Raw genomic sequence first — 16,390 nt, 5'->3', positions numbered from 1 at the left:
TGTGTTTAGTTTGTATTTTGTACGTGTGGTTTTTTAATGTTAGTTTTCAAGATGAATAGAAATAAGTTCATGTTTTAGGATTAATTAAATATTTGTAATCACATTTCAAACCTCCTTCTCCCTTTTCCCATCCAAAATATTGTAAATCTCAACTAACCTCGATACAACCGCGAGTATTCGGTCCAGTTCCTTTAACTTTAAATATAAGACATAGATAATGTATAATGGAAATGATAACCCGGCTCTGTAAAGTTTATTCGATTAAGCCTGTACAAATAAATTAATTAAAATAAAAAAATTGAATTATTTCTACCTATGCAAAGGCTTCTGCGAGAACAAAGCAGATGATAAAATCAGGAAACCATGCCAATAAAAAGCTACCTGTTTCCGCCCGGGATCGAACCGGGGGCCTTCCGCGTGTTAGGCGGATGTGATAACCACTACACCACGGAAACCGCTGGGATGTTGCTACTTAAAAATAGCTTCAATAAAAAAAACGTGAACCGTTCACTTATCGCTCCTTCTAAGCTGAAAATAGACGACATTCGCTTCTGAAGCGAACAAAGTAGAAAAAATAGCACCGCACATCGTCAGGCACAACAACAACAACAACAACAACAACAACAACAACAAGATTCTTTGATAAGGGTCACCGAAAACGGCAAACGAGAACAAGCAGCAAGATGCCACCGTTCATTCGCTCGTTCGTTTTGTTGAATCAGTTTGACTGAAAGTTGACCATACACACTCGTGCACGCTCGATTAAATCAACTCAAATTTGAGTTTCGTTCACTCAAGTTCGCAAACACGAAGGTTACTGTCAGACCGGCTCGATTTGCCAGGAAAACTCTTCGAATATGAGGAAAATCTAAAGAAGCTTCACTCATTCACGCAAGCAGATTTTTCAGGCAAGGAGTAGTCTATGGTTTTGTGATTTTGAGTGGAAAACCATTCTCTTTTGAGTCGATCTCATCGGCTACCTACTCGTACAACCTTACCCGTGTGGGCATAGACGAGAGAGTAGCGTCCGCTACGCTGGCCGATTATAGCACATTGACACGGTTGACCGTTCTCCTACTTTCTGCCTTTTTGCCGTTTTGCCCCGCCGCATCTAATTGTCTTTTTTTTCTTTTCTTTGCAGGACGAAAAAAATCAACTGCTCGTTACTAACATATGGTTGAAGCTAGTAAGTATAACGTTTCGGGAGACCATGTGGTTTCTCGGGGGATTGGCTGCTGCAAGCGAACGACAACGCTGAACCAGCGCGCTAGTTGAGCGTTGCATATTGAGGCTGCAGCAGCCCGTATAAAATGTTTTAGCCACCGAAGCCACTATCACCAGGATGACATCGCGTGCATCACGCCACCAGAGGACCAGCTGGAGTCAACGACGATCGGGCGACAAAAAAAAAAAAGAAGCGTCATTTTGAAACACAAGTTCGACGAGACATCCGCTCTCGCAATAAACGGTCGTTACGTATTACATCATCGGGAATTTCGTGCAAGCATTACATTCTGCCGGGCAAGGGAGACGGAAGAGATAGAGGGGGACAGAAAGTGGGTCAAACCAGATGCTCTTTGATGATTTATGGATTTTGAAGTTGGAAATTGAATTTTCTCCCTAAGCGTTCCGAAGAGTTGTTGCAGTCAGGAGATGGAAGATGTTGAAGCTTGGCTAGAGGAAGTTTTACGTGTTCCGTGTTTCGGACCGGAGCTTTGAAGTTGAAAAGAAGACGGTAGTAGTTTTTACCAATGTGAAAATTCCGAACGGGAAGTAATGTTTCGATCTTTTGAACCAGATGGTCATTGGAATGGTCTGGGAATGTTTGAGGTAGCAACGGTGCTGCTTCTCATATTTTCGTTCAAGTTATTGAAAGATGGGAAAAACATGTATAAAAGCGCATGCCTGCATCTGTGCCGTATGACTTTGAAGTAGATATATGTACATATGTTGAATAGAATGATGTTTGATAGGCTTAAAATAGTTTGTTTTGCAAACATGCTTGTCATTCACGGTCCACAAAGCTGAAAAATTTATTTTGAATTTATTATTGCGTCTAATTTGTTGCGTAATAAACATGTGTGGTGATTTTCAACGGTTTAAGTCTAGTTAAAATTTATGTACTATTTTGAGCATTGTAGGCATTGATAATAACTGATTTCTCGTGAATAAAAGAACAATCTCGCGAACAAACTATACCAAATGATAGAAGAACCAGACAGCTACCTGTTTGTGTTGTTAGTTTTTTAAATTGAGCTTTAATTCACGATAAATTGTCAAATGAAGTGTTTGTTTATAAAGCAATTACGCCCTAATCTCGAAGCTCTCCGGATTTATGGACTAAATGTTTTGATTTCGGAGCATTACGGTATTTTATCTCGCATCACTTATACTAAATATATATAAGCTGGATATCATTGAATTCCGTCAACGAATGTGTGTTGTTTAAATGTTAAGGTGTCACTGAGAATGTACGTTTGAATACCCTCTACCTCTTATGTAATATGGGCACATTAAGGTTGAATCTAGATATTTTAGAAATTGATACGAACACTTTTGAGATATGTTTATTATATACCACGTGCTGATGTGGGTTCCACATGCAGAGTCGTAGTGAGGGTTTGTTACGCTTTGACAATCCGTAAAAACTCCCATTTAAGTAAATCAAACGCCAGGTTTCGAAATAGGGTTGGTTTTACGTTCTGTACAGAATTCTCATCAAATTATTCCCCAATTTTCGCAAGGTTCATGTCAAAAATTCTTCGACCATAATAGTGAGATTCTCTCAGGTATTCCCATACAACTCTTGGAATTACATATACCATATTCTTCTTACTCTTAATTATTCTTGCATGAATACGCTTAAGTTATTCTCTTCAGCAGTGTTCGAAAAAACTCTAAAACTCAAATCTCATGCAATTTATTCGCCTTTAAGTTTGCAAAATTTTACTGTGTAGTAAACACCGATGATATTTCCTATTCAAAATATCTGCTTTATATTTTAGAGTTTTACATTGGGTTATGATCTAAGTGTGACGTTTGAGCGGATTTTATGTGATTTTCCTCGAAATACATGAAAATCCAAAAATTCTCTTCAAAAGTTTTCAATCAGAAGCAGAACTATCTTGCATCTCTACTGATAACTACCACCGCTGACTGTTCCTAGAAATTCTCCACAGCATTCCCTGATTAACCTTTCCTTGCAATACTGACAACAAATTGGAATTCATCCTAGGATTCCATTGGAACATTCTGGAACATACCCAGATTCCCTTGAAAATCGTACAAATTTTTTTTTGGGAATTCATGTCATAATTCCTTAAGAGTTCTAGCCAAAATTTGCTTTACATTATTATTAAAATTCCCTTGAAGTTGTCGTTGAAATTTCATCAGAGCTATTGTCGGATTTAACTTTTACTGCTCCTCAGAGTTGTTTTTAAGAGTTAAAAATCTACTGTCACAATCCTCATAGAATTCTCCGCAGAAATACGATGGAACTATCCTCAAAAATTCATTGGAATTATGCATAAAAACAATTTCTTGAAAGTACTTTTCTAACTTCCCTAGGACTTCCTTTCAGGATACCCTTGGAATGATGAGAATTCTATTAGAAATTCTATTGAGAACCTTTCCTATCAAAGCCCAAGAGCTTTGACAACTTTTCAGGGCCCATCATTTGCACTGGGAAAACTTTTGATTCATATTATCTCCCTCGTGTAATTTTGAGTATAACTCAGTGGAATCAAAGAACTTCCTAGCTAGATTTTTTGCCATTTAGGAGATATTTCATCTAAATTAACTCCACGAAAAATCACTTGAATATAGGATAAAAGGGTTGGGTTTGAAGCAAAATTTGTATTGGTAAACGAAACCTGATTTGATATCCTGACGATCCTATAACGCGAAGAAGCTTGGGAATGAACTTATGGTAGCAAAAAACGTTTAGCGCTAGGTAAACGAATTCCTTTTATTACAACACACCAATTCTCGATTTGATGTTATTCCAATGTATGCATATTAACGAATAAAGCGATTATCGAGCCTTGAATGTGGAGGGGCTTGAGATTAAACTCATAATGTTCTGCTCAGTAAGCAAATACGGTCGCTCTAAGGCCACTGAGCCCCGCATATCACAGCATACAGCGGTGACGACAATGACGATGTCATTTTTCACAAAACACACGATAATGTTACATTAGTCTCCTTAATATGATAGGACCAGGGATTGAATTTGCTCAGTAAGCAAAAACGGCTGTCTAAGGCAGCCTAATTCCTAGAACTTCATGTTCACTGCAGTTCAGCAAACAGAGAATTCAAATTTCATGAGTGATGTCCCAACGGCCATTTTTTGACGCTTTCGGAATCACCTTTTAAGTTTTAAATTAAACTGAATTTTCAAAACCATACTTTTTAAAAATAACCACAAAAATTGCGAATATTTGGGTTTTCGTGATTCGAAAAAAAAAGTCACGAGGTATTTTATTTTAACAATACTGCACACATAAAAATAATATTTTGAAAATTGAAAGACTGAGAATGTATGATCTAAGAACTCAGATCCCAGAAGAAAAAAATGTAAACATGTCGGACTTTACAACATTTTCAGGGTTTAGTTTACTATACGCAAAAAATTCAAACTTTGAAAAAATGCCGGTCTTGGACTTAGAAAATGATCCTGAACCTATAATTAATTTTTCAATTCCGAATAAATTTTGAGATATCAGATTTGGATCAACCTGGATTGATCAAAACATATCAAGATACTACCACTTTAAGAAATCACCATATCTACATTAATTTTCAAAATAAATTAGAACTAAAATAGGAACACACTTAGAAATAACTAATTTTACACGTGACGGAATCCATCTTTGACACAAAAGATGAGACGTAAACAAACATCTCATGTAATATTAAGTGCTCCGAGACTGAAAAGTTCGTTGCTCGATGAAAAGTACGTTTGATTGAGGTATATTTCGCGTCTGTTATGAATCTAATTTATGTCAAAATGTACGCTCGTATATGTCACTCTCAGAGGACCTACATTTACATGAATATTTCTAAGCATGAAGAGTAAGGTGCGGCAAAAGTTCGTTTTGAGATTTTCGAAGTCCGTGCAAAATGAAACTCAACGTTTTGGCACAATTTGATGCTGAATAAGTGGTGTTCAATCGATTTTAATTCAGCCTTAGTTTGAATAATTTTTGTACATAGACCACGTTAATCTTTGTTCAGCTTTTAAACATCTAAATCTGGTAATTTTAATCAGCCAAAAGCTTAACAGTTATATACATTATAAGCTTTTTGAGGCATTAAATAACAGTCTGCTCCAATCCTTGTTCAGCGTTCTAGTTTTATTTAGAAAAAAAAAATCGAAGACCGCTTCATATCTTACATATTTTTATGGGACTACAAGGTTCTGACTAATTGGATTTACATATTTACATTTTTATTATAATTCTAACTGGACCAGTTAAGGAGGAGTTCAACGCTCCGTTTTGAATTTTCGTTTTGATTTTTCTAAAAATATTGGAAAAAAAGTATCAAATATCGAAAAAAATCACATATTTTTTCTAGTTTTTCAAAGAAAATTCACATGCAAAAACATTTTTTATAAGTCATTATCACATAAAGTTGAACTCAAAAAACCACAAAACATCGACTTTCATGATGATATACAAAAACAATTTTCAAATGTATTTTTTGACAAAAATCTAAGGAAGAAACTGATTCTCTTGATTTTTTGATAATTTTCCCCAATATTTTTAGAAAAATAAAAGCGTACCGAATTTCTTTTTCGGGCCTGTAAGCTTCCCCTTAAGCATATGTGTGGCAAAAGGTATGATCATTAACTTGAAACACGTCAAATTTAAGTTGAATAATAGCTACCGGCAGGCATGGAAAATCATTTGCATTCATTTCGTGCATTCATTTACATTCATTTGCCTCTTACTTTTTTCATCAATAGAATTCCGCAAAATGATGTATAGAGTTTTTGTAGGTTTTGTTATTAGCTACAAGTTTTGTTAACATTTCAAATCCGTATCTCTTATGCATGACGAACCAGAGCGAACAGAAGCCACTACTGTTTTTCAGTGAATGTATTTTACATTCACTGAAAAACAGTAACAAGTTCGGCCCGCTCTAATTCGTGATGCATAAGAGATACAGATTTGAGTTATAAACAAAAACTGTAGCTAATAACAAAACCTACTAAAGCTCTGTACATTATTTTGCGGAATGCTGTTGATGAAAAAAGTTAGAGGCAAATGAATGTAAATGAATGCATGAAATGAATGCAAATGATTTTCCATGCCTGGCTACCGGAAGAGTATTGTACAGCAATGCAGAATTGTAAACAACAACTGGTGACAGTAATACATTCATCTCATTTTTAAGCATAGTTTAACTCAATGTGGACACAAGTGCGCGATTTATTTCGATGGTCATGTGGAAGCTATTTTAGTGCCATAATTGGAATTCTGTCTGAAAATTCAGTGCAATATTGCAGTCAGAACACAGAAATACAAATCTTAATACTTCCGACGTCGTTGCAGCCCACTTTTACTTGAAGCTATTCCTAAAAAGCTCCTCTAGCTTGTCTCTACTGCTACCGCTGCTTGCTAAAATTCCGGAAATGCAACGGGCAGTGTTGGCAAAATCAGAAATCAATTGATATATTTACGCTCTTATGCGCTCTCAATATCACGCGTGATATTGGAACAAAATATCATGCTTCATATTGAATTTACAAGCTCCTTTGATGTTGCGATACTATTCACAACGTGCAAAAATCAAGCTGAGAGTTGAATCAAAACAGAATTGATTCCATTGCATGTCGCTTTCTTAGAAAGAGAAAGCATAGTTTCCTACCTCTTTTTAATCTTCACCGATGGCAGACGCAAAAGGGCTGCAGAAAGCCATTATGGAAGTTTCGGTTGCATTCGGGTGTAAAGCAAAAATCATTAAACTCAATCTCACCACAGTTTGGTGAGATTTGCAGTTGGTGAGTTTTGTTAGCTTGATATTCCGAGCTGCGATATCACAGCTTGCAAAATCAACCGCAGTTGTTTGCTTGTTGATTTTTGTCTATGAAAATCAAGCTTGATCTTGGGCGTTGGTGAGATTAGATTTTTTGATATTTTCCCAACACTGGCAACGAGTGACACTAACTACATTTAAAAAATCAGGCTATCAAAATATGTATAGTGTATTGCTGATTTGTGGAGTAGTGTTAAGCTAAAATAAGGCTTCTTCAATCTTTAGATCAGCTAATTTATAGAGGTTGAATTATGGGGACACACTTAGCTTCATGCACTACTAATGAACTATATATTAAGCCTGCTGTTAATCAGCTTTGTACACCTCAAATCAACCAAAAATCAGCATCTGTTCTTACTGTTCAGCTTGAATTGCTACTTAAGTGGAACGTCTCTTAGAGTTCAAATCACAAAAAAATGATCATGTTTTGCAATATAGACAAAAGTTTGTTTCTGGATGATAAATTATTTGCTCCAACTTTGGGGGCGTACAACAAGAACAAAATCAATAGTGAGGGTGTAATTTTATTTCAGGGCATGATTGCGTTTTTCTTGTGATTTCAGGAGCAGGCATGGAAAATCATTTGCATTCATTTCATACATTCATTTACATTCATTTGCCTCGAACTTTTTTCATCAACAGCCTTCCGCAAAATGATGTATAGAGCTTTTATAGGTTAGCTACAAGTTTTGTTCATAACTCAAATCTGTATCTCTTATGCATCACGAACTAGAGCGGGCAGAACTTGTTACTGTTTTTCAGTGAATGTAAAATACATTCACTGAAAAACAGTAGTGGCTTCTGTTCACTCTGGTTCGTCATGCATATGAGATACGGATTTAACAAGTCAAAAGTTGTAGCTTATAACAAAACCTACAAAAACTCTATACATCATTTTGCAGAATGCTGTTAAAGAAAAAAGTTAGAGGCAAATGAATGTAAATGAATGCACGAAATGAATGCAAATGATTTTCCATGCCTGTTTAGGAGTATCAGGCTTAAGATATTTCACCAGAAAGCTGGAATTGCCTTTAGTGGGGCAAAAGTTCGTTAAGGTTGCAATCAAATTCTCGGTTATATCCCGGTTTTCCCGGTTATTTTGAATTCTCGGTTCTTCCGGTTTCCCCCGTTCAGTGGCCACGCTTTTTTGTGAATATGTTTCAAGGCAACATTTTTAAAAAATTCAAAATTTATTATGAAGTTCTAATCATACTTTGTCCCTATTGAAAATCATTGGGTGGCTAAAAGTGTCATGCCCTCTCTAACATGGCGTCTAAGCAAGAAAACTAATTCATTTAAAATACTTTGTAAGGCTCTGGAACTAATGAAGCATGCGACTGCTCACACAGTCAGCCAATCAGGAGCAATTGATCTCTTCCAAAAATACTGTTCAGTCCTCCCGTCAACAAATCTATCTAGAAAACGCTCAGTAAGCCCAATACATAACATCGAAAAGTGATATATTAATTGAACTGATCGTGGCATTACTAAACTGGCCATCTTGTTTTTGGAGAGTCTATACCAAAATACTTGAACTGAACAATTGAACTGCTTAAAAAATAAACCGCTAACATTACCTCAAAAACAGTTCAATCGTTTTAAAGTAGTCAAATTTATCATGAAACCGATACATTACTTTGAACACGTAAAAGTCTTCCTCGAAATCACCAAAAGTTCATTAAAACGTCAGAAACAATTCAGAAAAATTGCGAGAACCTTCAAATAGTTTCAAAAATTAAAAAGTACCCAAGTAAAATTTTAAGTTTTATGAAGTAATACAAAGCTACTGTAAAACAACATTCATAAAACCCTGGTCAAGACTACTTTGCCATTGATGCATCCACCAAAACCTCATTAAGACTAGAATCTGTCTAGTTGGCCCATCCTGGAGAAGGTTCTGAAGGGTATATTTTCGAAGCTCTTCAAGATTGAATTAAATACTGCAAAAAGGTTGTATGACGAGCGTATTGAGAACCATTTGAAACCCGTATTTAAGCTACACTAAAAGCTATTTGGCAACAATAAAAATCTTTTTCAAGCCATTTCCCGTAGCCGCTTGCTGAATCCTCTAGAAAAATCATCAATCAAGATAGAAAAGGATTCAAAAATACCATCCGATCTTAGCAACATAATTGAAATATAAACTGATCATTTAAAAAGGCTATTCAATTTCCAAAATTATTAAAATTGTTCTCATAAAGTGGCCAAGTTGTAGATGCCATATTAAATCTTTTGTGAAATGTACTTGAAAACATCGGAAAAAATAGGTCCTCATTCCTTAATTGACCAAAATAAAGTTATATCCATGGAAATACACATTGAAAACGAAGTTTGTAAAAATCAAACTAAATAATTGTAATATGGCGGTGGCTTAAAAGGTGGTTCGCCTGGGCCATTTGTGAAAAAGTTGTTTTGCTTAAATGAAATCCCTAAAAAAATCATAAGTTTTAAAAATAGCTTTTATGAAGAAACCTTCCTGACTAAATTGTATTTGTCTAAAGCCATTTTGCTTGATCCTATCTCGTTCAGATTTATGGCAGCATTTATGGAGGCAAGGTTGCCTGCAAAGAGTTAAACGTCAAAGTTTGTTTATCTTTCGATAGTTGCGTTGTTCGATCATTGCAACGAGGTTTTACTCCAGCGTTCTTCCAGGGGATTTTCTCCCGCTGAATTGGAAGCAGTTACTAAGGAAGTGTGCGGAACTGTTTGACAACATTTCGCATATATCGCAACAACTGGAAGCTCAATCGTTCCCGTAAAATATCCCCTTCTTCCGGATGATTCCCGAGGTGCACCATCAAACGATGCAGTTGAAATTAAGTACGGTTGAATGAAATTTCGAACCTTTCGCTGAATAAAATAACTGCTATGAATCGGAAACCAGCCAATCTCCACTTACTGATAGTTTAAACGGTTTGCTGTTGGTACAAATGCAAATTATTTCGTTCGTCCGATCTGGAGAAGGCTGGTCTGATTTTAGACTGTTTCATAAAGGAGACGGTCAACACCGGTCAGAACGTTATGCAAACGCCAGATGCTCAGTCGTTGCTGAAATTGACTTCCCTTCGGTCGTTAACATCGCTTGAATTGTTCATCCTACTTCGTCTACTCTTCGAGAATTCCTTGTCATAAATATTGCTTTTATTCACTATGAGGATCCAACTTTTGAGTTCAATTTGGAAACATAGTAATTGGGGATTTTAAGGTACACTTTAACAAGTCTAAACAACAACAATATATGCTTTTTGCTCTCATTTAAAACTGAATTGTTTTATGGTTGCTTTTATAATCACAGAACAACTTTATAGAGTATTTTATCAAGGCATTAATAAACAATAGCTAATGAAGTTTATGATTGATTTACAGAACAGTTTTATGGAGGTATTAAGAGCTGCTTTAAATTTATTTTTTAAACAACGTTCTCGACAGACTTTAAAAGTTTTTTAAAACAGTAATAAGCTGTTTTACTAAACAGGACTGTTTTACACTTTGAAATGCTGTATTTAAACTAAATGGATTGTTTATTTCCGTTATAAAACTATCATAAATCAGAGTGGATGCCAAGTAGCTGCATAATTGTTACTTCGGTAATCACATCAAGAGAAATGTCAGAAATTTCAAAGAAGTTTCAAGAAATTCATGGAAATGCTGAAAACGTTGGGAAGTTTAGAGATCTTTAGAACAATTTTGTCGATCTTAGGGTAACTCAACACACTTAGAAAAATTCATGTAAATTTAGGTTCCCTGAGACTGACATATACGAGCGTCAATTTTGACATAGAATTGAGTCATGATAGATGCAAAATTCAGCTCAATCAAACTTACCTTACCGTTTGTTTACGTCTCATCCTTTATGTCAGAGATGGATTCCATCACGTGTAAAATTAGGTATTTCTAAGTGTGCAGGAACATCAACAGAAGAGTAACGAGAACTTCAGGGAAGTTCCAGAAACTCAAGGAGCAATCCACAAATATCGTAGAAACTTTAAAGAAGTTCCAAGGAATGAGAGGAGAAGGAGAAGTTCCTTGAACGGACTGCGAGATAGTATGGTTCTGTAAAATTGTGGGCACTTCAAATATCAAATGATATTTTTCGGATTTATGAAGCTATGAGATATTTCAATGATAATTGTTATTTACAAGATGCAAGAAAAGAAGGTAAAGTGTGTACATGATACATACAACCTGTCAATTTAGCTAACAAAGGATCACAATAGCGATTAGCTGTAACGATGAGCAACGCGATGAGCGAGCAATCAGTGATCATAAAATCGCTAGTTGTGACCTTCTGAAAGCAAAATTGACAGATTTTATAAGTCAACCACAAGCTTTTCCACCTCTTCTTGCTTTTTACAAATTAAAATTATTATTATAATATCTCATAGCTTCATAGTTACGAAAAATAGCATTTTAGCTGCATTGAGCAATTACAAGCCTGCTTCAGGGAAACTCAGGAAAATCATCAATCTAAAATTAGCTTTAAAACATCGCTATAAAACTGCATCAAAGGCATTAAAATGCAATTAGCCAAAAATCCAGGTTGGGATTAATTTCTTCACGCACCCAGGGCGACGCATAATGCATCCACATCGGATCCGTTGTGACAATTCTGACAGTCAGACCATGGATTTAGATGCCATTTTGCCGCAACCAATCTAATCCGGACGCATGTGAGTGACTCATTTGAGTGTTGTTTGTTTGCTTTGTTTCTTAGAAGTCGCTCATATCAATCAAAGTAAAAGTTAGATACTGGAAAACCCCTCTAGGAATCTATTCTAGCCACGAATGAGTACAAGACCCATAATGCAGAAGATATATTTCGGAATTCCCCGCTCCAAATTCACCTTCAATAGCTATAAATCAACTTTTCCCTGATTGGACGTGGGGTATTTCGAATTCACAGTCAATTTTCCAATCGCTTTTTCATGGATTTCCACCCATTCCCTTTTACAACGTGCTGTACCTACTTGGACGGTTGTTTGGTCGGTTTGGTGGAAGGAATGGCATCAAAAATTGACTGCCAGACATTATGGGGAAAGTCAACAACGTTAGGATGGCTGTAGGTGTAGCCGAAGCTCTTGCTGACACCTTCAGAACATACACATGTATATATATATATGCTTATCGTATGCGTGATAATGTTTGCACCATTGAGCAATTTCAAAATTAAAAACATTCTCAAAAATTTCATTTTCGAGTTTTTTTTTAAAGGGGGGATGTTTCTCAGAGTTTCAAACTATGTTAATCATCGATCGAGTTTCCACTTGCTGCAATTACGGCATCCACACGCTTCCGGAATGCACGGCAAGTTCTAATAATGTAGTCTGGATCCATTTTTCTCCAGGTACGGGTCAATGTTTGTCTGAGGCTTGCTGTACTCGGGTGGCGTTTAGAACAGGCCTTGGCCTTCATGACGCGCCATATTGAGTAATCCAGCGGATTAAGATCGGGGCTGGATGGCGGCCACATATCCTTCGCCCAGAACGGAAGATGTTCCTGCAACCACTTCTGAGTGCGGTTAGAGGTGTGGCACGGAGCCCCATCTTGTTGGAATACAACATTTGGCTTCAGACTGTACTGTTCTTTGATCCACGGAAGAACATACTTACTTAAAATCCCGATGTAGACCTCCGTGTTGACCTCGTCGCCTTCTGGAATGAACACCGGGTCCATTTTTTGCCATCGGAAGCCACCAATCCAAACACCATAACGCTAGCAGGATGCTTGGTCAGATACACGTTCTTGTGCTCCTCGGCCACGTCATTTACCGGAAGAGAACTAATATACCGGTCGGTTCTGGAATTTGATACGGGATCGACGGTAAACATGCTCTCGTCGGTGAACAGGATTACCGGATTTTTTCGCTTAAGGAAGTTCAAGGTTTTCTTGCATCGTTCGACTCGTAGCTCTCGGATGCGGTTGGTAACCATGTGAGTTTTTTCCATGCCCTCGACATCGCCCCGCAATCTTCCTTTACGATCTTCCGTGCCGTAAAGTCACTGATCCCGTGTTCCTTTGCCATTTTCCTTAGTGAACGCACTGGATTCACCCGAATCTTCCTTTTGATAGCAGCGATAACCCTCGGAACCTGAGCTGACCTCGGACGTCCTGTGGGCACCTTCGCGGATAGTTGTCCTTTCATTTCTCGGTCTAAAACCCTTTTGACGGTCCACCGGGACACTCCCACGGCGATTGAATTGTCTTTTTGTGACATTTGCGCGTGGGACAAATCACGAATACGCTGCCACTTCGTCATGGTGCAACTGTCAAACTAAGTAAATCATTTTCTTTTATACACAGCCTACTACACGGTAACCGCAAAATAGCCAATAATGACTACAAAGTAAGCATTTTCGAGGGAGACTGGGACTACCCATTAAATGAGTAAACATATTACCCATTTATGAGTATTTGTTACTCAAAAATTAATACTTACTACTTATTTTTGTAGTTGTAATTACTCATAAATGGGTAAAATTTTACTCATTTAATGGGTAGTCCCAGTTTCCCTCGAAAATGCTTACTTTGTAGTCATTATTGGGTATTTTGCGGTTACCGTGTACGGTATGAGCTATAGGTTACCAATGTCCTTTATATAAGGTCCGGGCCAACAGGCTTCGTGGTGTTAGTGAAATGTGCAAATGTTTAGTGGTGTTCGTATTCCATTGCAATGTTTATCTTTTTACACGAAACAGCTGTTGGCAGTGACGTAAATCTCACTGTTCGCAGTCTGGAATGTTATGGTAGAGTGACGTCGTCACTTGCGTGCTCAGCAATGTTTACAACATTTTTGCTTCTAACACCAGCAAGCTCCCTGTTGGCCCGGACCTTATATAAATGTCATTGATAGGCTACGTGCATGCAAAGAAAGCCAAGGCATTGTATGCACAGGTAAAACGGGAACCTTATTTGTACGATGGTGCAAACATTATCACGCATACGGTATTGGAAAGCTGCTGCCAACAGCATCAGCAGTAGTGCAACCACCGACCGTTGAAAATGGCATGAGATGAGGTAACTAGTCATGAAATCTCCGAGGACGATTCGGCTGAAGCTGTCTGACTTACCGAAGCTTGGCTTGCAATCCAGAGCGATCGTCCGGGACAGGAAAGAAGGGGTGCGCTTTAATACATAAAATATGAGGATAGCAATTCGATTCGACAGTTTGACTTTCTTTACCCGAGCGCGAATCACGTACCTGTTCTCGGGTCTGGTTTTGGCTGGTGGAGCTGCAGCAAGGATATTGATTGGACGGTATTTTGGCAATTGAACAATATGGGCAGATTTGAAATCAACAATTTTTCAAATCTTTCTACTGAAAGCTGGAATGAATTTCAGTGAAATTTCCACACCATTTCAGTTTGAGCTAAAATTTTAAACTGGAACGAATTCGTATGAACCGCATTCGATTTTATTTATAGCTTCAACCCCATTCCGAACGGACATAAAATGGAAAAGCCGCTGCTGGTGATGCAGGAGGCCAAGAAGTGTCTTGGCTGGATTTCCGTATCTGGGTGCACAACACAAAAAAGAATAAAACCCCCTCAAACGAAGCTGTTTCGGTCAACAGATCAACGCCAACCGCCACCGCCGCCGCGCAAGGGATGAAAGCGAAACCACAATATGATGTGCAATTTATTTCGTTTCATTCCGAGGAGATATAATCTTATTTGCTTTATTTTTATCGTTTTTTTTCATTCTGGCACCCTTAGACCGACGGACTGCCAGGCAGCTCCTCGGCCACGTCGGACCATGTGCGGTTTTTGAATGGTGCTACCCAAAGCAACCGGAAGAAGAGTCCACTTCAACTTGTTGTTGCTTCTCGAAAAAGAGAGAGAGAGAAAGAGGGAGTGTGTGTATTGTGGTTGTGTAGAATACCATGCAAGGATGTTTGATTCATTTGGCCTTATCTCGCTCTCGCCGGGGAATCTGGTAGAGCATCATGTTCAGAACCCCCAACGAGACCGGGCAGGGAACGTTTCTGGGTCAAATGGTCAGTAATTTTTCTCCAATTTTTACTGCTTGGTCATGTCCTGGTGTGAGCATTTGCGATTGCCAAAGTGTTGAATGAAGACGTTGCTATCGTCAATCATGAATTTTATTTCAGGAAATGTAACTGCAAATGGGGAAACTTTTCAGAGGAACACTTGCATCGCCGTAAATATTAAGAAGTTATAGGGTTAAGGTGCTTAATATTGGGTAATTTTTTTTACAATGTATCACCAGCAATATCCATTTGTACGCTACGAAACACGCTGGGTCCAATCTTGAGATCCATAAGCCAACATTAGAGCCATTTCCCCTATTGCTATCTAGGCGAACGCAATCAACATTACCCAACCGGCCTCGGAACCCAAAAAAAAGGGGGACAGTTGTGATGATGCTGGTAGACTATCACATATTTCAGCATGACACTTGTACATTGCATTGGGTTATTTTTAGTAATACAGTCGATTCACATTTTCACTGGGTATTCATGTAATACGATTTCTAAGCCCGAAGATAACAAGTTATTGTGTTTTATATCATCCATTAAACACATTCAAGATCACATTCAAACGGCTAGAAGCCCAACACCGAGAAAAACCACCATCATTAATCACCCCGTGAACCGACGCAGCGATTACCGTTCGATGAGGCATGCTAATTCTCACACAAACCCTCCACCTCTGCGGACTCGCAGCATCGCTGTGTGTGCAGCAAAGCTCAAGAGGAATAGTGATGATGGCTGCGGATTGCAAAATAGAACGCCACTTGTGAAGCTGCTTCTCGGACTGAGAGCATGTCGGAGTAGTGACGGCGAGCTAATGGAACCTATTATTCGGCCGATTTATTTACAATGAAAATAGGATTTTCATTTTAACTAACAGAATCACAGAAATCTAGGTCCGCAGATTTTTGTTTCGGTTCAAGGTCTCACCATTTTTGCAGATTATGTGGAATTATGTAATTTTCGGCTTAGCAAATCAGTCAACCGCCGCCGTCGGCGAGGTGTCAAGATAAATGAATGCTGCCAGCTGCTGGCTGGCTCTGCAGCAGTCGTTGAGGCAGGTATTAGCAAAAGTGGATGGAAGGTGGCATTGGAGGAAAGTGCTAATCCGTGTGATTCGTTTTCACGCATTTTTCGCACGTTCTGGTGGTGCAGTTAGTGAAGTTTCGTTCAAGTTAAACGCGGATCAAAGTTTAGTAATGGGGGGAAAAAAAAAAGGCACGAAGGGGGAAGACTTCAAAGTAACGATAATTGATATTCTCCAGGGTGGGTGCTGACGAGGGTTCTCCCCAACTTCAGTGTGTCTGCGGTTGAGATGGTTTTAAAGTTGATTTTCCACGAAAAACAGGTAAAGTGCGA

The 16,390-nt window shown here is 38.1% G+C and overlaps 1 protein-coding gene and 1 non-coding gene across 2 annotated transcripts in view; one reads left to right on the top strand and one right to left on the bottom strand.

Moving 5' to 3' along the window:
* Window positions 1-16,390, top strand: part of LOC135713013 (neuronal acetylcholine receptor subunit alpha-7-like) — a 382,027-nt gene that overhangs the window by 194,018 nt on the left and 171,619 nt on the right. The window contains exon 4 of the mRNA XM_065236096.1: window positions 1,142-1,186. Coding sequence (XP_065092168.1) covers window positions 1,142-1,186 — 45 coding nt within the window. The remainder of the gene's footprint in view (window positions 1-1,141; window positions 1,187-16,390) is intronic.
* TRNAV-AAC (transfer RNA valine (anticodon AAC)) lies at window positions 383-455 on the bottom strand. Its single transcript has one exon. It is a non-coding gene; the product is annotated as a tRNA-Val (tRNA).

The sequence above is a fragment of the Ochlerotatus camptorhynchus genome, unplaced genomic scaffold (genome assembly GCF_037179485.1).
Source record: "Ochlerotatus camptorhynchus isolate MF236.1 unplaced genomic scaffold, CSIRO-AGI_Acam_v1.1 ptg000040l, whole genome shotgun sequence".
Lineage (NCBI taxonomy): Eukaryota > Metazoa > Arthropoda > Insecta > Diptera > Culicidae > Ochlerotatus > Ochlerotatus camptorhynchus.
The sequence above is the reverse complement of the archived record's forward strand: the minus strand, read 5'-3'. Positions and strand labels throughout refer to the sequence as shown.